Below are 24590 nucleotides of genomic sequence, written 5' to 3' on the forward strand. Positions count from 1 at the left end.
TATGGTAAACCTTTATGCAGTCAACCACCCAAGAAACAGAACACTGTCAGCATCCCAGCAGCTCTATGTACCATTCCCCAATCACATTTCCCTATCTCTCACAGAGGAAATCATTATTCTTTCAGGACAATAACATACTTGCTTTTCTTAATAATCTTATTTCATACAGATAAATCCTTAAAACAATAGTTTTAACTGTTTTGAACTTTATATAAATGTATTCATGCTGATGGCATGCTGACTTGCCATCTATGACTTACTTTACTCCAGATTGTTCGTGATATTCATCTACTTTCCTTTTTTTTTAAGATTTTATTTGAGAGAGAGAGCAGGCTCGAGAGTGCATGAGTGGGGGGAGGGGCAGAGGGAGGACAAGCAGACTCCCCACTGAGCAGGGAGCAAGATGCTGAGCAGGGAGCAAGACATGGGGCTCCATCCCAGGACCCTGAGATCATGACCTGAGCTGAAGCCAGACGCTTAACCCACTGAGCTAGCCAGTAGATATTCCTCTATTTTCTTTCTTTTTTTTTTTTTCAGGGGAAAGCGTCCCCCACTACCACAAATTATGCAGTCGAATTTCCCACTACTTTCTGATTAACTATTTCCTCCATTTTTACCACTGTGTAGAATTCTCTTGCTTGAATATACATGAATATACAACGGTAGAATTAAATTAATATTTATTTTCCCTTTTTTTGCTATTACAGTGCTGATAAGAGCATTGTTGTACATACTTCTTAAGGAACATGGTCAGTAGTTTTCCCAAGACATTATATCAGGGCTCTGGAAGGAAAAAAAAATTATATTTTGTGATGAATTTTTAAAAAGGACCATTTACAAAGGTGTGGGGAAACACAAAAGATGCTGTAGCACCCCAAAACTAATAAGAGCAAGACTTTGTTGCCACCCCTAGGCTGAAGGGGTGAGGGAAGGAAAGGATCATCAGAACCTGAAGAGAGGGGGCAGCTGGCTGGCTCAGTTGGAAGAGTGTGTGACTCCTGATCTCAGAGTCATGAGTTGGAGCCCGACTGAAGAGATAGGAGAGAACACAGTATAAAAAACTTGTGACCTTTGGTCAAGGGACCTAACCAGCTCTAGATGATCATATAATAAGGTACATGTGGGAATAAATACCCAACTTCATCTTCTTTTCTCCCTGAAATCTGTAGTGGTTCCCCCATTGCCATAGCCCCTTACTGGACATAAAGTAGTGTCAAGGGTCAAGAGTAAATCTGGAGAGCAAATGGAAGATAACCAGCAAAGCTGTTTATTTAGGAGTGCAATTGATGGGTTGCTAAATGTACACATCTTTAAATTTACCGAAGAAAAGCAAACTGTTTTCCAAAGTGATTGTCTTCAAAGAAGAGTTCACATTGCTCCACGTCATCACCAAAATTTAATAACATTGGATCTTTTCATTTTTGTTAATCTGGTAGGGATGTAATGATACCTCTTTGTGGTTTTTTCATTTCCCTATTACTAAAATGGCTGAGAATGTGTTCATGTTTCCTGGTCATTTGGATTTCCTTTTATGTAAAGTGACATTTAAAGTCATTTGGTCAAATTTCTACTAGCTATTTGTCTTTTTCTTACTAATACATAGGAGTCATTTGTATCTTCTGGATTACATATTCTGGATCTAGTTTTTGGCCAGTTACATGTGTCACAAATATGTTGTCCCAGGTGGTTCCCTGTATTTTGACGCTCTAAGTAGGTAAGATCATAGGTGCTTGTCCTTTGCAGTTTTGCTTTATTTCCTAAAAATACCCCAAAGCAAAATCATAATGAAAAGTAGATGAGTTGGGTACATTAGATAAAACAGAAAAGAATGTGGATAGAATTCTGGGGAAAGAGAATAAAAGAGAATCAGAGGTGGTAGAAGAGTAGAAAAGTAAGGAAACCATATTTATTGGCTAAAAGATCAACTAAACACTTGCAATTTTATTTTAAATCATTAAATATTACTAAATAACATTCAATTAAATGAATCATCTAAATGAAAATAATTTCATATTTACTCTAAAGTTGAAAACACAATAAAAATAAATCTGAGGCAAGATAGGAACAATTAAATATGATGCTATTAACTTTTCAATACATTAAATCAGCACTTCACTGAACTTAATTTTATAAAGAATTTAGATATGTAAATCACACAATCAAGACCCACAGCTCTACAATTCTGAATTTGCCATAGCATATGATAATATTAGGCCTAAAACTGGCATGCTAATAAATATTAAATCTAACTTATTTTTTTTAAAGATTTTATTTATTTATTTGACAGAGAGAGAGACAGTGAGAGAAGGAATACAAGCAGGGGGAGTGGGAGAGAGAGAAGCAGGCTTCCCGGCAAGCAGGGAGCCCGATGCGGGGCTCGATCCCAGGACCCTGGGATCATGACCTGAGCAGAAGGCAGACGCTTAACGACTGAGCCACCCAGGCGCCCCTAAATCTAACTTCAAACAATCTAATTATTTCAAGTCAAGTTACCACTTTGGCCAAAGGCTGTGTAAGATCCTATTTTAACCTATTTCTAAAATATTATGTCTTCATAAATTTAGATAATGAGTTATAAAATATAAAAAGTAGGAAAAGAGAAAACAAAAATATGAGACAAAAATTTCAGTTCCTTAAAAAATAATAGAAAGTGGTCCCATCTTCATGTTTCCATTAAATAATTGTTTTTTGAAAAAAAAATTGTATTAATAGCACAAAAGTATTTGGATTAATTACTTAAGCTAATTAGTGTTAAGCTGTCTTCTTTCACAAATATTAATAAAAATGTGATAGAAATATAGCTAAGATAAATGAGATGTCTTAATACACACTAATCTTTTGTATTGCACACTTTTCTCTGAAGGGGTATAATAAAAATAAAGTGAGAGTACAATTTATCCTTTTTTATAGATCTGTGTAAAGTATAAACATAACTCTCAAGAAATGAAATACCACCATTTTAAAGTCCTACAAAGAAATTTAAAATACCTTGAATCTTAGACTAAATATTTTGTAAAGTGAACCATGTGCTTATTCATAAGATAAAGGAATTCTAAGAAAGAAAAAAAAATCAAATGGATAATCCTATTTTAAACAATTCTTTTAACACAGAAAATAATACTGTGATACTATTTTCCTGAAGGTAACAAAACTTTCATCCCTGTTCTGACAAGCTAATATTCTTCATAGAACTTATAATTTTTTTAAAGATTTTATTTGAGAGAGAGGAGAGGTGAGAGAGAGAGAGTTCTCAAGAGCGCATGAGTGGGGGGAGGGGCAGAGGGAGAAGCAGACTCCTGGCTGAGCAGGGAGCCTGACTACCACTTAGGGCTTGATCGCAGGACCCCAGAATCATAACCTGAGCCAAAGGCAGACATTTAACTGCTTAACTGACTGAGCCATCCAGGTGCCCCACACAGGGTCTCTTTTCAAGAAGTTCATGATTCACCCACAATACCTCAATTCTCATGACACCTCCCATCAAGGCAGAGAATGAGGGCAACAAGGAGGTGACAGGTCCTTGCCGTGAGAACCATTTATCTGAGTCCACTCTTGGTGAGTCAGTCCCTGGAAGGTGGGTTCAGTGTTTGGAGGCAGGGCCGCTGGCTGGCTTAGCAACTTGTCCACTACGTTGATTTTAGCATCGTGCTTCTCAATATCCTCATACAGAGTCCAGGACAAGTCATGCTGTAGCTTGTAAGCACCAAGGAATTCATGTGGACAACCTGTCCTCCATTCTTTTGGAGAAATAATAGAAAAATACTGCTGACCACTCTCCCCTTTATAAAGGTAGTAAATGTTGCCAGGTTTTTTGTTTTTTTGTTTTTACTATATTACAAGCTATGTGGTGCAAGTCAGCATCTTTGTGAGCATCTTCCAAAACCTTCCTGGCTTATTCTAGTAAATGTTGGATTTGCTCAGCTATGACCGTCAGTTTGTTGGTGGCATTTGCTCAGATTAATTCATCAACCTTCTGCACCTGCTCTGCAAGTGCCACAAGGTCTAAGGGGTCCCTGGCCCAGTGGGTGTGGTAGGGGCTCACCAGGGCCAGGCTGCTGGGGGTCGAGGTGCACTCCATGAGGGCTCCTCCCCAATCTGTCGCCAGCTGAACTCTTTGGTTTTCAGGGACCTCCTCCGTCTGCCCCAGCTTTGCAGCATCCACCATGTAAACACCTGAAACCTCCCTACCACCCTCCCCAATAAATTTTAATTATGAATGCTCATGAGGTATCTGAAGACAGTAGGATCTAAAATATGAATATACAAAGTTGTAGAAGTTACTATAATAAATATAGCAGTCCAGTTCCAACAAAGTGTTTAAGTGCTGAAAAAAAAATTTTTTTTAAGATTTGTTTTACTTATTTTAGAAAGAGAGAGCATGAGCAGGAGGAGGGGCAAAGGGAGAATGAGAGAATTCTCAAGCAGTCTCCCCACTGAGTGCGGAGCCCCACTCAGGGCTTGATCTCAGGACCTGAGATCATAACCTGAGTGGAAATCATGAGTCAGATGCTTAAAACCTTAATCAACTAGGCCACGCAGGTGCCCCAGTACTGAAAAATTCTTATGCTAACCTAGGTTTGTGTGAACCTCTGAGAGCCCTTATAAATATGCTTTTATATTCACTATAAAACATGATAAGGAAACAAATCACTTTCGATTCCATTCCTAATTTCTCATTTTAAAATTATCTCTAACAGGACTGATTTTCGGATTGATGTATAATAGAAGTGAAATTCTCATGGTTATCCAAAAGGTGTTTACAAAAGTTAATTAGAACATATTCCAAATTCATATAAAAGAAATGTCATTTGGGGAAGAATTATTGCACTTGCCTTTCACTACATGAATCTATAAACTTAATGAAGAAGAAAAGATTCATTGATTATAAAATAAAAAGTTTCTATTAAGAGTAAAATGTTCGGGGCACCTGGTGGCTCAGTCATTGGGCGTCTGCCTTCGGCTCAGGTCATGATCCCAGGGTCCTGGGATCGAGCCCCGCATCGGGCTCCCTGCTCCGCGAGAGGCCTGCTTCTCCCTCTCCCACTCCCCCTGCTTGTGTTCCCTCTCTCGCTGTGTCTCTCTCTGTCAAATAAATGGATAAAATCTTAAAAAAAAAAAAAAAAGAATAAAATGTTCAATGATAAAATGTTCAATGTTCATTTAAAAAATACATCAAGAGTGTGTCTGGGATTGTTTGGTTTTGTTTTCTTTGATGCTGAGTACTTTGTCATCAATCCTGGCCTGGAATAGAAAAGAACACACAGTTAAAATGCAGGAAGATATTTGAAAAATGTTTTATGAATCATCGATTTTTTTAAATTTTACTTGATTTGTAAGAGCAAATTTTAACATCACCTAAAAATTAAACCTCAAAATATAACAATTTTATAGCCAGCTCTGTTAAAACTCAAATTAGCCATACCTTTTTGGTTTTGTTGCAGTCTTCTGAACTCTGCCTGAGTTATCTTTAGTGGAAGAAAAGTCAAGAAATGCCATAATGAACAACATGAAATAATTAAAAAGCTGTATAAAAATCTAAAAAGTTAAAGCTGACTGATTAGATAATAAAAACTTCTTTAGTACTACGTAGTTCATATTTAGACACATCAAAAACTAACTTTATTGCATAATTTCTTTGTAATTTACTTATTTTATGGTATTGCACTTAATTTTAGACTACCAAAAACAACTTAAAAAGAGGCTTTCTGGCTGTGTGATTATGTTAATTTACCACTGTGCCTTAGCAAAAGTTCTCTGAAGGAATTTTTTTCTTTCTCTTTTTTTAAATTGAAGTATAGTTGACACACAATGTTATATTAGTTTCAGGTGCACAACATAGTAATAGAACAAGTTTATACACAACATAGTAATAGAACAAGTTTATACTCTATGCTGTGCTCACCACAAATGGAGCTCCCATCTGTCACCATACAGCACTATTACAATACCATTGACTAAATTCCCTAAGCTGTACCTTTTATCCCTGTCTTAGTCATTCCAAGGGAATTTTGCCTTTGATTAGATTACTCGGCTCCCAAACTTTCGAGTTCGTTCTGTGCTAAATCAAGCCCAGAACAGTTTTGCCAAAATTTAAAATCTAATGGCTTCAGTTAATTCTAACCTATGCTAAGGTAACTAACATTTCCCTAAATGGCAGCATACACAACCTATCCCTTTAATAGTATGTGCTTTAGATTTAACAACAATCTTAATTTTAATAAAACATTCCTAAAAAATAGAGTTCTTTAAAAAAAAAAAAAATCGAGTTCTTTAAAATGACTGCAAACTCACCAGCACTTTTGGTGCTTTCCTTGGGTTGGTTAGCTAGATTAACTTTATCCTTTCTCAGTTCCTGGATAATGCCTTTATTTAAGCATACATCCACATGCACATTGAACAGGGTAAGATCTGAAGTCTTTTGTTTTAGGTTACAAACAGGACAAACTAGAGCTTGGTCTGTTATCACTTCATGTAAATGAGGCTGGGAGGATTCTTGCCAACTTAATGACCCAGTATCTTCCAATGAAACAGTAGAGGAAGAATTGTGACAACGTTCCTCAATATTAAATGATTTGCTTGGAAGACTAACATATTCCTCTTTGTTGTGCTTATCACTTAAACCGTCTACACTTTCTGCTTTATGTGGGTTATCTTCAGTCTCTACTAGCTCTATACAATCTACTGAATTGATTTCTGAATTCTTCTGATGGGTTTCATAATCCTGCTTCTCATGGAGTGAGAAAGAAGGATGTACATTTTTTTTCTTGTTAACTTCTGTAGAGGAAGCATGTGAACATGAGAACACATTGGAATTTTCACTGATTGAAGGTCCATCAAGACATGCATCTACATGTTTATTAAAGGCTTCCAGACTGATGCTTCTTTGTTCCCTAAAGCAAATTGGACAGGTAAATATCTGAGAATTATTTGAATTCTCCAACGTTTCTAAATTCTCATTCATCTTCTTCTTTAAAACTTGAAATGAATGTGATGTCTGTAAACTTTGTTTATCCACAGCTTCACATTTAAATGTGTCTTGCTGGCTCCATTTCCTTTCTGATCGCTTTTTATCAAAGAAACTCTTCTTATGAGACATTTCTAGAGGTTTTAGAAACTGATCTTTGTCCGTTTTCTCTAGTATATACCCAGTGCCTGACAGAGTTTGGTTTCCAGCCTGTAAGAAGCCAATAATGCTCCTTTGTTGGTGTTTCTTATCTTCTTCATTGGGAAAACTGGATAACCGTACACCTAAATTAAACCAACCACAATTAATTTCTTAACAAAGCCAATTCACTCATAATGCATAACAATATTTTGCATAAAATTATTGTGACATATATACAAAAGGATGTTTAGAGAAAAATAAGCAATACTACATATTTTCTGAATTAAAGTATACTTTTTCAAAATGGGTACTTTGTATGAAATTTACCTTCCTTTATAAAACTGGGTATCACTAAATAGTATCTGTTGGAGTTGGCATGATTATATAAGTCTTTCAATTAATATCTGATACAAGATACCATTATATACCAACTCTAGCCCTTTTTTCCCAGTAGCCTTTGTTTTTTAGAGCAATTTTAGGTTCACAGCAAAAATGAGCATAAAGTATAGAGTTCCTACATATCCTCTGCCCAGTATATAGCCTCCTCCAATCAACATCTTGCACCAGAGTGGTATGTTTGTTACAACTGATGAACCTATGTTGACACAACATTAACACTCAAAGTCCATAGTTTTTATTAGGGTTTATTCTTGGTGTTGAACATCCTATGGATTTTGACGTATTTAATGATATGTATCCACCATTATAACATCATACAGAATAGTTTTTACTGTTCTAAAAATCCTCTGTGCTACCTATCCTTGACATCCACTGATCTTTTCACTGTCTCCACAGTTTTGTCTTTTCTAGAATGTCACACAGTTCAAATCACACAGTATTTAACCTTTTCAAATTGGCTTCTTTCACTTAATAAAATATATTTAAGGTTCCTCCATGTCTTTTCATGGCTTGATAGCTCATTTCTTTTACGCACTGAATGATATTCCATGGTCTATCCCAGTTTCCATTTACCTACTACTGAAGGACATTTTGGTTGTTTCCGAACTTTGGCAATTATGAATGAAGCTGTTATAAACATCCGCTCTTTAGCTCTCTCAATCAACATACTTTAGTTAATCGATTTCAAATGTGTGCTATGTTTCATATATGAAAGTATGGCTAATGATCCACTCTTGGCAGTAAAGCTGGCATCTGGAGAGCTTATCCATGGACATCCTCTCACCCAATTCACTTTAGAAACTTGGTTTGTTAATTTGTTTGTTCATCATGCCATGGCTGCAGATATGGTTTTATATTGTCACAAACCCTTATCTGTAATTCTGAAATCTAAATAGCTCTGAAAATTGTAAGCAACAAATGGTAATTGATGACTGAACTGATGTGAGGCTATTTAGGGTCTTTCCAACCTAGTGTGAATATTTTCTTGTTTTGCTACAAAAATATTAATGTGTTTATCATGAGGTGCTGCCTCAGATACCAAAGGAGTATTACATAATATACTCAATATGTACTATATTTGTTTCCTAAAATCTGAAAGGTTTTAAATTTTGAAACATACCTAGCCCCAAGGATTTCAGTCAGTAGGAAGGAAAAGAACAACTGTAATTGGTTCTTACAGGAATTAAATTAATGAGTATGGTTTCACATACATCAGGTTTTAAGAATTAAGAAAAATGTCAGCATAGGTACAAACTCCTAAACAGGTTTAAGAAATAAAATGAAGGAGAGAGTATTTCCCAAGTTGATTTCTTTGGGAAAATCTAGCAGATTTAAGGAAAAACAAGAAAGGGCATACCCATAAGTCTTAATCTCAAGGGATGTGGAAAATCGGCATCAATTTCTGTTCTTAGCAATTCTCTAGCAATAGCAAATATTTCTTCTGCAGTAGAAACAACAGATGAAACTGTAGATGCACGAGTTTTCACTTCAAAATTTACATTCTTCAGTTTAATGGTAATAGTTCTACCCTATAACCAACAAAATACATTGTTATATACAGTTTTCTAACTTCTAGAAAAAAGTTATTTTGTAGGTTAGAAAAAATTCAAAAACATCTCTTACATACACATAATACAGAAGTATAATCAATTATTTATGAAACATGGTAATGAAATCTGTCAAAAAGAATAACTGAAATATATAAGTAATCTAAAAATCCCATTTTAGCCCATAATTATTACTCCCCCACCCAAATGGATTTTTATAAAAGAACTTTTTATATAAAAGGCAACATTAACTGATCACTTTTTTTTTTTACTAAATCTCTTTTAGAATTCAGTACCTAAAAAGAGAGGAAAAAAGCTTCTTAAAGGGGTCTCCATTGAAAGGGTCTTGCAGACACCTCACACTTACTGTGTGTCTACTACATGCCAGATACTATGCTAACCCATTTACATATAAGAACTCCCTTTGCAGTTATGGTTTAATGGGTACAGAATTTCAGTTTGGGATAAGGAAAAAGTTCTGGAGATTAATAGTGGTGATGGTTGCACCATATGAATAAACTTAATGCCACAGAAATGTAACTTAAGAATAGTTAAAATGGTAAATTCTTTTTTTTTTTAATTTTTTTTAAGATTTTATTTATTTGCGAGAGAGAGAATGAGAGACAGAGAGCATGAGAGGGAGGAGGGTCAGAGAGAGAAGCAGACTCCCCGCCGAGCAGGGAGCCCGATGCGGGACTCGATCCCGGGACTCCAGCCAGGATCATGACCCGAGCCGAAGGCAGTCGCCCAACCAACTGAGCCACCCAGGCACCCTAAAATGGTAAATTCTATGTTACATATATTTTACTACCTCCTGGAAGTTCTGAGAGTGGGCTGACTTACTGACTCACTTCCAAAGAATAGAGTACGGGAAGGGAAAATAGTAACTTCATAGTGGAGAAGCCTGGCGAACACTAACTTAATCAGGTGACAAAGGTTACTATCACTCGTGATACCTTGTGGCTATCCTATACCTTGAAAGGATGTAATGAGGACATTTCACCTCTGGTATCCTTTCTAAAACTCCATAACCCTGGTCTAATCATAAGAAAAACATCAGCCAAACCTAGAAGGAAAGACACCATGCAGGATACCTGGCCAATACTCCTTAAGACATCAAAGTCATGAAAAACAAGGAAATACTGAGAAACTGTTACAGATTAGAGGAGATAAGGAGACAAGACAACGAAATGCAATGTGGTTCCCTGGACTGAATCCTCGAACAGAAAGAGGACATTAATGGAAAAACAGGTAAAATCCAAATAATGTCTGGAGTTTAGTTAATAGCAATTTGCTAATGTCAGTTTCTTAGCTTGACAAATGTACTATGACAACATGGCTAAAATAATATAAGATGTTAATAATGAGGAAAACTGGGTATATCAGAACTCTCTATATTACCTATACTACTTTTCTGTATATATGAAATGATTCTAAAATCACAGGTTTATTTTAAAAATTTTAAATCAACTCTCTTTATACTCAAGGTGTCATAGAGAAGGATAATAAGAAATATATAGGGGAGGGCACTAGAAAAAAAAAAGAAATATATAGATATCCCATTTTTTGTAATAAACTTTGTTGTTTTCTGTTTTTTGTTTTTTTTGTAATAACCTTTGAATACCTTTGTATTATCCTCTGTAATAACTCCACCTCTGGTTTCAGAGTTTGGAAAATACTAAATATGGATTGTTGTGAGCGTAGATTATAAAATAGAAATTTAAAACCTTCCGGGTTTTGTTCTCAATGTGTGAAACAACCTGGAACAAGGGCCTTGAAAGAAAATGCTTATTCTAGAAAATCATTGTCTACCTGAGAAAAACATTAAAGGATGGTTGGAAAGATATTTATAATAAGTAAATATAGTTCTAGAGAGATCCTTAACTTTGCCTTATTCTCAAATGTCAATATAACTCTGATTTTGAACTTATTCAGATGTACTCCTGAAGGAGTATAAATTCTGGAATTATACTGGAGCCAGCCCACACTTGTAAGTTGCTTCTTCATCTAATCATCTTACCATAGGCCTGAATTACAGGTCAAAACAGAATTTGTCTCTATTGGGAATGGGGAATAATCCTTTCTAATGTTTCTCAATTTGTACTCAAATACAAAATCTAACTCTTCCTTTAGGGTAGCATTTTATTATTAAAATTTTTTTAAACTAGGGGCACCTGGGTGGTTCAGATGGTTAAATGTCTGCCTTCACCTCAGGTCATGATGTCTGGGTCCTGGGATGGAGCCCCACATCGGGCTCCCAGCTCAGCAGGGAGTCTGCTTCTCCCTCTGCCTCTCCCCCCTCATGCTCTTTCTCTCTCTCTCTGTATCTCTCTGTCTCAAATGAATAAATAAAATCTTTAAAAAAAATTTTTTTTAAACTAAGAACACCACATCAAAATAAAGTACCTTTAGTCCTTCTTTCTGCAGATCTTGAGCAAGTTCACTGCAAAGTTCCTGGCACAAGCTATATTGTTCTTCTGCTTTATTTATCTCACTGAATGTCCTAGAAAGACAAAAATGATTTTGGTGCACAGAGTAAACTATAATTCAGGATAATTTAGGAGTGATATAGTATGTTAAATAGCCTAGCATCAAGTTACATTTTCTGCAGTACAAAATAAAATTTTCAGATGAAGTAAGATACAATTAAGTAAAAACATCTAAAATCTACCTAAATAATGGAAGATCATTTGTAGTTACACTGATTACCAAAGGTACATTTGCTTTATTTATAATATTTTTTAAAAAGTTGATTAAAGTCTGATATATCACACCAATAAGAGAAAGTATAAAAACCATATGATCATTTCAATAGATGCAGAAAAAGCATTTCACAAAGTATAACACCCACTCATGATAAAAACCCCTAACAAAGTAGGTTTAGAGGAAACATATCTCAACATAATAAAGGCTTTATATGAAAAACCCACAGTTAACATCATTCTCAATGGGGAAAAACTGAGAGCCTTTCCTTTAAGGTCAGAAACAAGACAAGGACGTCCACTCTCACCACTTTTATTCAATATAGTACTGGAAGTCCTCGCCACGGCAATTAGACAACATAAAGAAATTAAAGGCATCCAAAGTGGTAAGGAAGAAGTAAAACGTTCCCTATTTGACATGATACTATATATAGAAAACCCAAGATTCCACCAAAAAACTACTAGAACTGATAAATGAATTCAATAAGGTTACAGGATACAAAATCAATATACAGAAATCCATTGCATTTCCGTACACTAATTATGAAACAGCAGAAAGAGAAATTAAGAAAACAATCGCATTTGCAATTGCACTGAAAACAATAAAGTACCTAGGAATAAACTTAACCAAAGAAGTGAAAGACCTGTACTCTCAAAACTATACAACATTGATTAAAGAAATTAAGATGACACAAATGGAAAGACATTCCATGCTCATGGTTGGAAGAACAAATATTGTTAAAATGTCTACATTACCCAAAGCAATCTACAGATTAAATGCAATCTCTATCAAAATACCAACAGCACTCTTAACTATAGGGAACAAACTGAGGTTTGCTACCGGGGGTTGGGGGGTGGGGGGGTAATTGGGTAATGGACATTAACAGGGACACTGATGTAATGAGCACTGGGTGTTATATGCAACTGATGAATCATTAAATACTACCCCTGAAACTAATAATACACTATATGTTAGCTAACTTGAATTTAAATAAAATCTCAAAAAAAAAAAAAAATACCAAGAGCATTTTTCACAGAACTAGAACAAACAAACCTAAAATTTGTATGGAACCACAAAAGGCTCCAAATAGCCAAAGCAATCTTCAAAAAGCAAAGCAAAGCTAGAGGTATCACAATTCCAGATTTCAAGTTATACTACAAAGCTATAGTAATCAAAACAGTATGGTAGTGGCACAAAAATAAACACACAGATCAATGCAACAGACTAGAAAGGCCAGAAATAAACCCACAATTATATGGCCAATTAATCTTCAACAAAGGAGGCAAGATTATGCAATGGGGAAAAGACAGTCTCTTCAACAAACGGTGCTGGGAAAACTGGACAGCTACATGCAAAAGAATGAAACTGAACCATGTTGTTACACCATACACAAAAATAAAATCAAAATGGATTAAGGACCTAATGTGAGACCTGAAAACATAAAAATCCTGGAAGAGATCACAGGCAGTAATTTCTCTGACATCACTCACAACATCTTTCTAGATATGTCTCCCAAGGCAAGGGAAACAAAAGCAAAAATAAACTATTGGGACTACATCAAAATAAAAAGCCTCTGCACAGCAAAGGAAACAACCAACAAAACCAAAAGACACCCTATGGAATAGGAGAAGATATTTGCAAATGACATGTCTGATAAAGGGCAAGTGTCCAAAATATATAAAGAATGAGACAACTCAACACCCAAAAAACAAATAATCCAATTAAAAAATAGGCAGAAGACATGGACAGACATTTCTCCAAAAAAGACTTACAGATGGCCAACAGACACATGAAAAGATGCTCAACATCACTCATCAGGGAAATGCAAACAATGAGATATCTATGAGATATCACCTCATACCTGTCAGAATGGCTAAAATCAAAGACTCAAGAAACAAGTGTTGGCAAGGATGTGGAGAAAAAGGACCCCTCTTACAGTGTTGGTGGGAATGCAAACTGGGGCAGCCACTCCGGAAAACAGTATGGAGGTTCCTCAAAAAATTAAAAATAGGGGCGCCTGGGTGGCTCAGACGGTTAAGCGTCTGCCTTCGGCTCAGGTCATGATCTCAGGGTCCTGGGATGGAGTCCCACATCAGGCTCCCTGCTCCTTGGGAGCCTGCTTCTCCCTCTGCCTCTCTCTCTGTCTCTCTGTCTCTCATGAATGAATAAATAAAATCTTAAAAAAAAAAAATTAAAAATAGAACTATCCTACGATCCAGTAATCACACTACTGGGTATTTACCCAAAGAATTTGAAAACACTAATTTGAAGGGATATATGCACCCTTATGTTTATTGCAGCATTATTTGCAATAGTCAAATTATGGAAGCAGCCCAAGTGCATCGATTGATGATTGGATAAAGAAGATGTGGTATATATATATATATATATATATATATTATTCAGCCATAAAAAAAGAATGAAATCTTGCCATTTGCAAAGACATGGAGGGATCTCGAGAGTATAATGCTAAGCAAAATAAGTCAGTCAGAGAAAGCCAAATGCCACATGATTTCACTCATATGTGGAATTTAAGAAACAAAACAAACAAAGGGGAAAAAAAAAGAGACAACAAAAAAAATAGACTCTTAACTACAGAGAACAAACAGATGGTTACCAGAGGGGAGGTGGGTAGGGGAAACAGGTGAATAGGTGATGGGGATTAAGAGTACACTTATCTTGAAGAGCACTGAGTAATATATGGAACTGCTGAATCACTCTGTTGTATACCTGAAACTAATATAACACTGTACGTTAACTACACTGGAATCTTTTTTTAAAGTTGATTAAAGTCACCAACAGATAATGATAATGCCCTCAGAACTTACAATACATTATGGTATATGTGTATATAGACTGCTACAGAGGGTTATCTTAAGAAAGTATATAGGAGAACATTATTCTAATTACTGTACATCTTCAAGTAGATGTAAGGGGATGGTTCCTGGCACCTACATAGAGTTGCCTAATAGACAACTGGAAATGGAGGGCTGGTAAGATTAAATGTAGAAATTTGAATTCATCTGCACAAGAGTATTGAAAGAATGCAAGAGGTCATATTAACATAAAAGAGGAAGATGCTAAAGAGAGATCAAACCCTGAGCAGATGACTATTCAGTGAAGATTTCCCCTTATAACTCTAACCCCAGCTACCCAGTTCTCCTCCAACTAATGTTTCCAGCTTCCTATTTATTTAAATTTCTCCAGAATATTCTTTGTATAAGCAAACAAGCAAACATTTCCCCTGCATTTTTTACATAAACAGAATATTAGACACATTGTTTAGCACCTTCTTTTCTCAATTCATCCTGGTGAGAGTTCCTTATGAATAAATAATTCCCTCATTTTTATACAGCAGCCTAATATTCTAATTTAAAGATGTAAGATCATTTAACCAATGCTCTATTTTTGGAAATTTAAGTTACTCTCTATCTTTTGTTATCATAAAAAAATATAACAAATAACCTGATATACTTATAACATGACATATGATTACATGTGTGGAATGAATTCCTAGAAAAAAAGCTGTGGGATCAAAGTGCATGTGTATCTGTGAGTTTAACAGACATTGCCAAAATGCTTGCCCCCTGTGGTAGGTAAAATAATGGACCCCAAAGATGTCCAAATCCTAATATCTCGGAACCCAGTACATTACAGGATAAAAGTGACTTTGCAGATATGATTAAATTAAGATGGAGAGATTATCCTGAATTGTCCAGGTGGGTCCAATGTAATCCCAAGGGTCCTTATAAGAAGACAGGAGAGTGAGAATCACAGAAAGACAAAATGCTAGGTTTGAAATGGAGGATGGGGCCATCAGTCAAAGAACATAAGCAGCCTCTAAAAGTTTTTGGTAAGAAAATGGATCCGCTCCTGGAGACTTCAGAAGGCTTGCAACCTTGCAACACCTTAATTTTAGGACTCCTGATTCAGAACTGTAAGAGAATAAATTTGTTTGTTTTAAGCCACTAAATCTGTAGTAATATGTTATAGGACCAATAAAAAACTACTATACTCTGGGGCGCCTGGGTGGCTCAGTCGTTAAGCGTCTGCCTTCGGCTCAGGTCATGATCCCAGGGTCCTGGGATCGAGCCCCGCATCGGGCTCCCTGCTCGGCGGGAAGCCTGCTTCTCCCTCTGCCACTCCCCCTGCTTGTGTTCCCTCTCTCACTGTGTCTCTCTCTTCAAATAAATAAATAAAATCTTTAAAAAAAAAAACTACTATACTCCCTCCAGAGTTTATAGGTATTTCACTCCCATAGTCTGGCCAATAGAGTATCTTTGCCAACCCATTAGTGAAAAAGGCTATCTTGAGAACCTTCAATCTGTATTTCTTAAATTATAAAAAAGACTGGGAATATTTTCAATGTTTCAAGAGGCATTTGTACTTCCTTCTTTGTTAACTAATTAGATCTATAGGTTTGCTGGCCCTTTCTCCCCACCAACCCCCAGTATAGTTTCCTTTCTGTTTTTTTTTTTTTTTAAGTTTTTATTTAAATTCCAATTAACATACAGTGTAATGTTAGTTTCAGGTGTACAATATAGTGGTCCATCGCTTCCATACAACACCTGATGCTCATCACAAGTGTCCTCCTTAATCCCCATTACCTATTTACCCATCCCCTCACCCACCTCCCCTCTGGTAACCATTAGTTTGTTCTCTAGAGTTAAGAGTCTGTTTCTTGGTTTGCACCTCTCTTTTTTTCCCTATGCTTGTTTCTGTTTCTTAAATTCCACATGAGTGAAATCATATGGTATTTGTCTTTTTCTGCCTGACTTATTTCACTTAGCACAATACTGTCTAGATCCATCCACATCATTGCAAATGTCAAGATTTCATTTTTTGATGGCTGAGTAATATTCCACTGTATGTATAGGTATACATATATATATATATATATATATATATATAAAATATTAAATAGGACAGTACCATCTCACTTTTAGAATCTTTTTCCCCCTCTTTTCCTTTGAGTGTTTTTATGTAATCACAGCCTAAAACAGCAATGTTTATCAAAGTCATTTACTGAGTATGTTGTCTTATAACAGTCACTCAGCCTTTCTGATAAAAAGTAACATATGTGAGAGGTTTCTGGCTGGCTCAGTTGGAAGAGCATGGACTCTTGATCTCAGGGTCATGAGTTCGAGCCCCACGCTGGGTGTAGAGGTTACTAAAAAAATAAATAAATACACTTGAAAGAACATATATGTGAAAAAGGAACACAACCTTGTACTAGATCGGTGGTTCTTAAACATCTCAGTGGAACTTTAGTGTTTGGAGGAGATAATTCAGGGACTTTTCAAACAATGACATATTTCTGAAAACAATAAGTCTCATCAAGATTTCATTTGTCTTCCAAACAAGATTGTAAACCACTGGACTATGCCCCCTGTAAGCTCTCTTTCTCAATATCTTACTATTTGACCCTTTTCACCAACATTTGAAGAGTTTCAGGAAGAATTTCCATGGTCCCTTCTTAAATTTCCCAAATAACTACTCAGTAATTTTTCTTATAAACAAAGCTAGAAATTAAGATTTAGAATCCATAAGATGACTGGTTTTCATTGAATAGGAGGAAACCAACATTAAAAAAAATAACTGTAGGGCGCCTGGGTGGCTCAGTTGGTTAAGCAACTGCCTTTGGCTCAGGTCATGATCCTGGAGTCCCGGGATCGAGTCCCGCATCGGGCTCCCTGCTCAGCGAGGAGCCTGCTTCTCCCTCTGACCCTCCCTCCTCTCATGTACTCTCTCTCATTCTTGCTCTCTCAAATGAATAAATAAATCTTTAAAAAAAAAAAATAACTGTAGTTAAATTTTTTCCCACGGAGAGCATAGCAAGCAAAGATAATAAAGCATTGTACTGGAATATTTACTTTAGTAATGTCAACTACTGAAAATGTCATTTGGTTTGCACACAGATTTTTCTATTTCAGTGATATTTTACTAAAGATTAAAAGTTAAAAATAACATGAATTATGAACAATTAAAAATAACAACATTACCTCTCAACACTCATGCTTTTCCTTTCTCCATCCCTTGAAATGAAAAAAAGAAAAAAAAGTTTTCTTTTGCTTTTTCAAAGGAGACTCAGTTCTTTTTAGTCAACCAAAAGGATTTAACATATCAATTACCATTTAAAGATCTCTTTAATGTTTTTGGTTAAAATTTATACACCATGAAGAACAGTGAAGGTTTGTGTGGTTTTTTTTTTAAGATTTTATTTATTTATTTGACAGAGAGAGACACAGCAAGAGAGGGAACACAAGCCGGGGAGGGGGGCGGGGGGGGTTGGTTAGTGGGAGAGGGAGAAGCAGTCTTCCCATGGAGCAGGGAGTCCCATGCGGGGCTCGATCCCAGGACCCCGGTCATGATCCAAGCTGAAGGCAGACACCCAACGACAGAGCCACCCAGGTGCCCCAAGAACAGTGAGTTTTTAAAATCTCAAAATAGGGCGCCTGGGTGGCTCAGTTGGTTAAGCGACTGCCTTCAGCTCAGGTCATGATCCCAGGGTCCTGGGATCGAGTCCCGCGTTGGGCTCCCTGCTCTGCGGGGAGCCTGCTTCTCCCTCTCCCACTCCCCCTGCTTGTGTTCCCTCTCTCACTGTGTCTCTCTCTGTCAAATAAATAAATAAAATCTTTAAAAAAAAAATTAAATAAATAAAATAAAATCTCAAAATAAAACTACCAACAAAAAATACAGATAGATGCTAATATGATTATATGTATAATGGATCAAGTCTATATCTATCAAAGAGAACAAATTTGAAAATAGGTTGATATTATAAACTGCTTCTACTAAAAATGTGAATATAAAAACCATGACTTATAAAAACCAGTAAGAGTTAGTAGCGTAATGGCTTACAGTTATATGATATGATTAAATATCAATTACCTAGTTTTTGGCTTAGTATATAACTGTGCTCTCCTATAGCTATTTATTATTCATTTATACCACTCTATAGAACTTCAGTTAGAATTTGGACACAGCAATAGGATGGTGATTTGGAATCTGAACCATCTAGTTTGGTTGAATTCTAGCTGTTCTGATAAATGTAGTTGAAACTAAAAAGCTGAAATGAAATGTAGATTATTCATTTTCCACATATTCAGTGAACTTATTAGGAATGAAGTACTGTTCTAGGCATTGGGTATACAGTTATGACCAAAACAGACCAAGTTCTTATCCTTAAGAAACTTACATCTTACTGGAGGGAGACAAATAAACAAATATAGAAGTAAATCTGGAGTATGTCAGAAGGTAAGAAGTATTAAGGATTAAAAAATAAAGCAGAATAGGAGAATAGAAAATGTACATAGAAGGGAAAGGAGGTTTGCTATTTTACATTATTATAAATTACCTATGAATTTCACTTCAAAGCATTACCTGCATCTTTAAATACCAGATTAATACATGCTATGTTATATCAAGAACTATACTGTTTTCAAGCACTATGGAAATAAAAAAGAGGGTAATTCTTGGGTTAAAGAAAAAAGTTTTATTTCCCATTACCTCCAAATACTAGATTATTTATAGTAGTGTGATTTCCTTCTCTGATCTTTTCATTATATCCACTCAAGATCAAAGTCAGCTAACTATGGGCTAAAGAATGAGGAACATGGGGACGCCTGGGTGGCTCAGTTGGTTAAGCGTCTGCCTTCAGCTCAGGTCATGATCCTGGGGTCCTGGGATAGAGTCCCACATGGGACTTTCTGCTCAGCGGGAAGCCTGCTTCTCCCTCTCCCTCTGCCACTCCTCCTGCTTGTGCTCTTTCGTGTGCACGCTCTCTCTCTCTAATAAATAAAATCTTTAAAAACAAAAAACAAAAAAAAAAGAATGAGGAGCATGGACAGATGAGAAAAACAGTACCTGCAATCTCTGTAAGATTTAGCAGGTTTAATTATTTTATCAAACTTATTTCATATGCCTCCTCAGTAATCTTGCTTTCTTTTAGCTTAGGTATATAAAGGAATTATTTTGGGGGCAGGCTGACAGGATGATGACAAAATTATAAAAGTAGTGCCCCATGTTAATTCCCATTCTTTTTAAAAATTCCCTTCTTTTCACCCACTCTCAACAGTGTACCCTTCTAGCTCTAGGATATTTCTTTTTAAGACTGAGATGAAAGAGTGGCAGGGAAGAATCACAGGACCTCTCTTTCAGCCGTTTCCTCTTCTCCTACATCTTTGCATGGCTGGCCCCTTCAGGTCCCTGCCTCTGGATCATGGCTGCCAACCCCCACTCTTACTCCCCAAGTCATTTTCTAGTCCCTTCCTCTGCCTTACTTTCTTCATTTGTTTATTTGGTTACTTCCTACTTGCCACACTATTCTGTAAACTCCATAAAGGCAAGATTTTGTCTCATTTTCTACTGTTCTTCCCAGTGCCTAAAACAGTAACTAACGAAGTAAGTACTCAGTACTAAATGAATCAGCCAATCATTTACACGTCTGGAAAAAGAAAAGAAATACAGTTGTTAGTTCATGAAGGCTTTCAAATAATCATTAAATCTCCTCACTTATGGGGTAAATTCTGGAATATGAGCCACCTTTCTTTCCTCGACAATCAGACCACCATTAGTCTTGTGTTCTGAACAAAAAACAAAGTAGGTACAAAAAAGAAAGTACTCATCATTCTTCTTGTCTATCTAACCAATTGCTGTAGCCAACAGCCAAGGAGTGATTCTTTGTTCCTCTTTTCCTTTCCTCCCACCTGCAATCTTTTGACTCTAATTCAAAAAATATATTCCAGAATGAACAAGCCTAAAAAAATTTTAGAACACGTTATCCTATAGGGGCGCTTGAGTGGCACAGTCAGTTGAGCATCTGACTCTTGGTTTCAGCTCAGGTTGTGATCTCGGGGTCCTGGGAGCAAGTCCTGTGTTAGGTTCTGTGCTCTGCGGAGTCTGCTTGAGATTCTCTCTCTCCCTCTCCCTCTGCCCCTCCTGCTCTCTCGCTCTCTGGAATAAATAAATCTTTAAAAACAAAGAAAAAAACATGTAGCCTCCATGTTATCCTATAGCCTCCATGTCAATGGTTAAAATTGTTATTTCAGCAAATGATAAGGAAAAAACAGAATGACTATACATATAGATACCTTGCCAGGTGTGTTGAACCTAGACCCAGGGAAATATGAAGGAAATGATGCCAAGATGTTTCAGAGAAAAGAAGAGAAAGCAATGCCCTCTGTTGGTAGAGTTCTGTACAAGTAATAATTCCAAGCGCCTTTAACATTTTCTCTGTAACTTTTCCTATTCCAGAAACCTAGAAAAGAGTCAATATTTATCATCAGTACAGTTTTACATTAAGGCAAGAACAGATATTTAATCTCATTATACCTTTTATAACCAATAAAAGGTATAAATAATGTGACCATCTTCACAAGTCATACAAGAAAACTACTTTATTTCTAGGCACATCTCCTAAACTAGTGTTGCATGGAAATTTTAAATTTCACGAAACTTTAAAAAGCATTAAAGAGGCGACTAGGTGGCTTGGTCGGTTAAAAGTCTGCCTTCAGCTAAGGTCATGATCTCAAGGTCCTGGGATCAAGTCCCGCATCAGCTCCCAGCCAGCAGGGAGCCTGCTTCTCCCTCTCCCTTTGCCCCTCTCCCCAACTCGTGCTCTCTCTCTCTCTCAAATAAATAAATAAAATCTTTTTTAAAAAGGCATTAAAAAAAGAGTTCTATAGTCATAGAAACTTGGAAAATGGTGGAATAAGCAAATCTATTTTTTTTTTTTAAAGATTTTATTTATTTATTTGACAGAGAGAGACACAGTGAGAGAAGGAACACAAGCAGGGGGAGTGGGAGAGAGAGAAGCAGGCTTCCTGCCGAGCAGGGAGCCCGATGCGGGGCTCGATCCCAGGACCCTGGGATCATGACCTGAGCCGAAGGCAGATGCTTAACGACTAAGCCACCCAGGTGCCCCAGAATAAGCAAATCTAAAATAAACTTTTTACTGCAAAACTTATGAATCTTTAATATAATATTATCTATTGTTACCCACTAAGGCTGATACGTTCCAAAATTCTCTGACCCCAGAAACTTTTTTAATGGAATAGCTATTCATATCTTGAAAAACGCAATGGAAAACACTGCTTTATAGCTACAGCTTACATATTCTATACAGTGATCATACATTATATTCTCTGATATAGCCTTTCTTCTGGACATTGAAAAATGTTTATTTAAATTCACTCATGTATGTGATGTGAGAAAATCAAGCCCCAGAGCATCAAATAGAGTGTAGTGTAATTATTGTTTAAAAAAAAGCATATATGCAGAAAAATCTACAAGCTGTAAAAAATAATGAAACACACCCTTTCTATAATGCCTAAGGGATCGTTTTACCATTTTAAAGATAGAAATGTATTTTGGGATTTTTTTTTTTTTTTTGGTCAAAAACAATTAAATTTCTAAATCTCTTTGAAGTATCATACCTATTAATCTGATGGCAATTTAGACTTTAGAACCAAGATAGTATATTAAGTTTCAGCTGAAAGGACTCTTACAAGTATTCTTCTTATTTCTGTTCTTCTTGGCAGAGGTACACTTAAAAGTCTTTCATCTATTACTTTCTTAAAACTTTTTGGCAAACACATTTCCTAAATGTCAATTTTAGGGTTTCATAGAATGACTTCTTCAAATCCAAATTCAATCATCCATTATACTTTTTGCTTGTTACCTACTGTTCTAAAACTTTTCAGCAAAGAATGATTACTCCATCCTAAGTGGTATCTCTTCAGAATATATATATATATATATACATACATATATGTGTTTATAAATGTAGTTTATATTTAAATATAAATAACATTATATTTTATATAAATAAAATTTCTAGAAATTTTTTTACAAAATCTTACCTTTCTAATGGGTAAGTCCTTGATGAAGTCCATCACAGCTTGTCTGCTAGGGAGAATTTGGTATTGTCCATTTGGTTTATTCTTATCACTGCATACTTTTGCTAACATTGTATTTGGGGCAATGCCTTAAAAGAAGAACACTCTGATGACTCAAAGAAGTTGACATGTATCATTTTAAAATATGAGATGACAATACAGAAATGATGAATGCAAAAAGTCTGAAATGATGTGGAATGGTACTTTAAAAATAACATCTGATAACTACCTATCTCCCCAGGGCTCAATGCGATTTTAGGAAAAGGAACTGTATTACTTACTGTGGCAGCAGAAGTGAGGAGTATTTAAATCTCCATGGTATTTTAAAGTCTAAGAGTAATTTCTGAGTTTATTTAAGTGATATTATTAGTTTACAGACTATCTTTAGTTGCAGTACAGGGTTGACTTATAGAAAAGATCCAGAATATAATTTAGGATGGATGTTCACTCTTTGAAAAGGTCTTTTGTATAGATTATCCACATAAAGAAAAAAAAAAACAAAGATTCTGGGTTGCATTATATTTAAAACAATGATAATAAAATATATGCACTCTTTTTATGTTATTCACAAAGCAAATTAGTACTTTTCAGAAAGGTGTTTTAAAATTTCTAGGAGATTCGATGATTAAGATAACTTGAAATAGGTATATTCAAATATAATCATTAAATGATTCAATTCAATTTTTATACACATCCTACTAAAATTTGTTACTTATTCTCACACTTTGGTACAGAAAAAAAAAAAGATTAACCTAATCATAATGATAATTTAGGGTCCTCATGATGAAAATCAGTTTCTATGCTAAGACACAGTGGTACCCTCATGGGTTACTGACATTTGTAAAACTCCTTTTCCTTTCACCAGCTGGCCCCAGATTGCTATGTTGCTCATTAGGGCTTCTTCTATCTTCTACTTTGTGGTCACCTGGGGTCTCTCCTGCACGGTAATCCTGGACAGGGCTGAAGCTTTCAAAGGGAAAACTAATAAAGTATGATGTACTAAGCCAATTAAAATATATTGTATGCTTTAAAAAGGATAGCCACATGAGATTTATGATAGTTTTTTTCTTTGGGCTCATAGGCTTTTCTACTTAATTCCAATTTACCTGTAGGTTCACAGTATTCTGAATACATAAAGTCATTAGAAGTTGAATCAAAAAGGATAAGTAAAACATTACTATATGCTTCATAATGAGAAAATACTAATATTACACTTGAATGAGCCAGTCTGAAAATTTTAACTATGGTAGCCACCAAATCACTTTTAAGTACCTGCACTGGCTGTCAGTGTTGTTTTTTGCTCGATTCTGAAACGAATTTCCTTTACCACTTCCTCAGCTGATGTTCCAAAAACAATTGAATTTTGGAGTATTTGAGGATTATTCTGTTCTTCAGAGTTCACTTGTAAAGGATTTCCTTGTGGCTGCAAATCAGGAGGACTATCATCAAAAAGTAGTGGAGAGATGGATCGCTCATGCTCATTCAGTTTATTAGCTTCTTTTCCTGGTTTCTCTAAATTATAAACAGAACAGTAATTATATTCATTTTAAGAAGTACATACTTCATAAATGAGGTTTTCCAGGGCGCCTGGGTGGCTCAGTCGTTAAGCGGCTGCCTTCGGCTCAGGTCATGATCCCAGAGTCCTGGGATTGAGTCCCACAACGGGCTCCCTGCTCAGCAGCAAGCCTGCTTCTCCCTCTCCCACTCCCCCTGCTTGTGTTCCTGCTCTCGCTGTCTCTGTCAAATAAATAAATAAAATCTTAAAAAAAAAAAAATCTTAAAAAAAAAATAATAAATGAGGTTTTCCTACATTCCTTCTAAAGACAAAACAAATCTAGTTTAGTTTTGTTTCTTTTTTTTTTTTTTAAAGATTTTTATTTATTTATTTGAGACAGAGAGAATGAGAGAGAGCACATGAGAGGGGGGAGGGTCAGAGGG

General features: G+C 35.9%; 2 protein-coding genes across 2 annotated transcripts in view; both read right to left on the minus strand.

Annotated features, from left to right (window-relative positions):
* Nucleotides 1-663: 663 nt before the first annotated feature.
* C7H1orf50 (chromosome 7 C1orf50 homolog) lies at nt 664-4165 on the minus strand. The gene is given in 2 exon segments (XM_081826727.1): nt 664-3813; nt 3815-4165. Coding segments are annotated over 2 exon segments (684 nt in total). The 3' UTR covers nt 664-3480.
* Nucleotides 664-24590, minus strand: part of POLK (DNA polymerase kappa) — a 71150-nt gene continuing 47223 nt past the window's right edge. Inside the window, exons 7-15 of the mRNA XM_081826714.1 lie at nt 23925-24164; nt 22617-22741; nt 20847-21013; nt 17757-17789; nt 11458-11554; nt 8862-9033; nt 6292-7248; nt 5423-5465; nt 664-5241 (exon numbers count right to left, since the gene is read on the minus strand). Of these exons, the coding sequence (XP_081682840.1) occupies nt 5157-5241; nt 5423-5465; nt 6292-7248; nt 8862-9033; nt 11458-11554; nt 17757-17789; nt 20847-21013; nt 22617-22741; nt 23925-24164 (1919 nt within the window). The 3' untranslated portion in view covers nt 664-5156. The remainder of the gene's footprint in view (nt 5242-5422; nt 5466-6291; nt 7249-8861; nt 9034-11457; nt 11555-17756; nt 17790-20846; nt 21014-22616; nt 22742-23924; nt 24165-24590) is intronic.

Source organism: Leptonychotes weddellii, chromosome 7, assembly GCF_054177405.1.
Source record: "Leptonychotes weddellii isolate Sample4059 chromosome 7, ASM5417740v2, whole genome shotgun sequence".
NCBI lineage: Eukaryota > Metazoa > Chordata > Mammalia > Carnivora > Phocidae > Leptonychotes > Leptonychotes weddellii.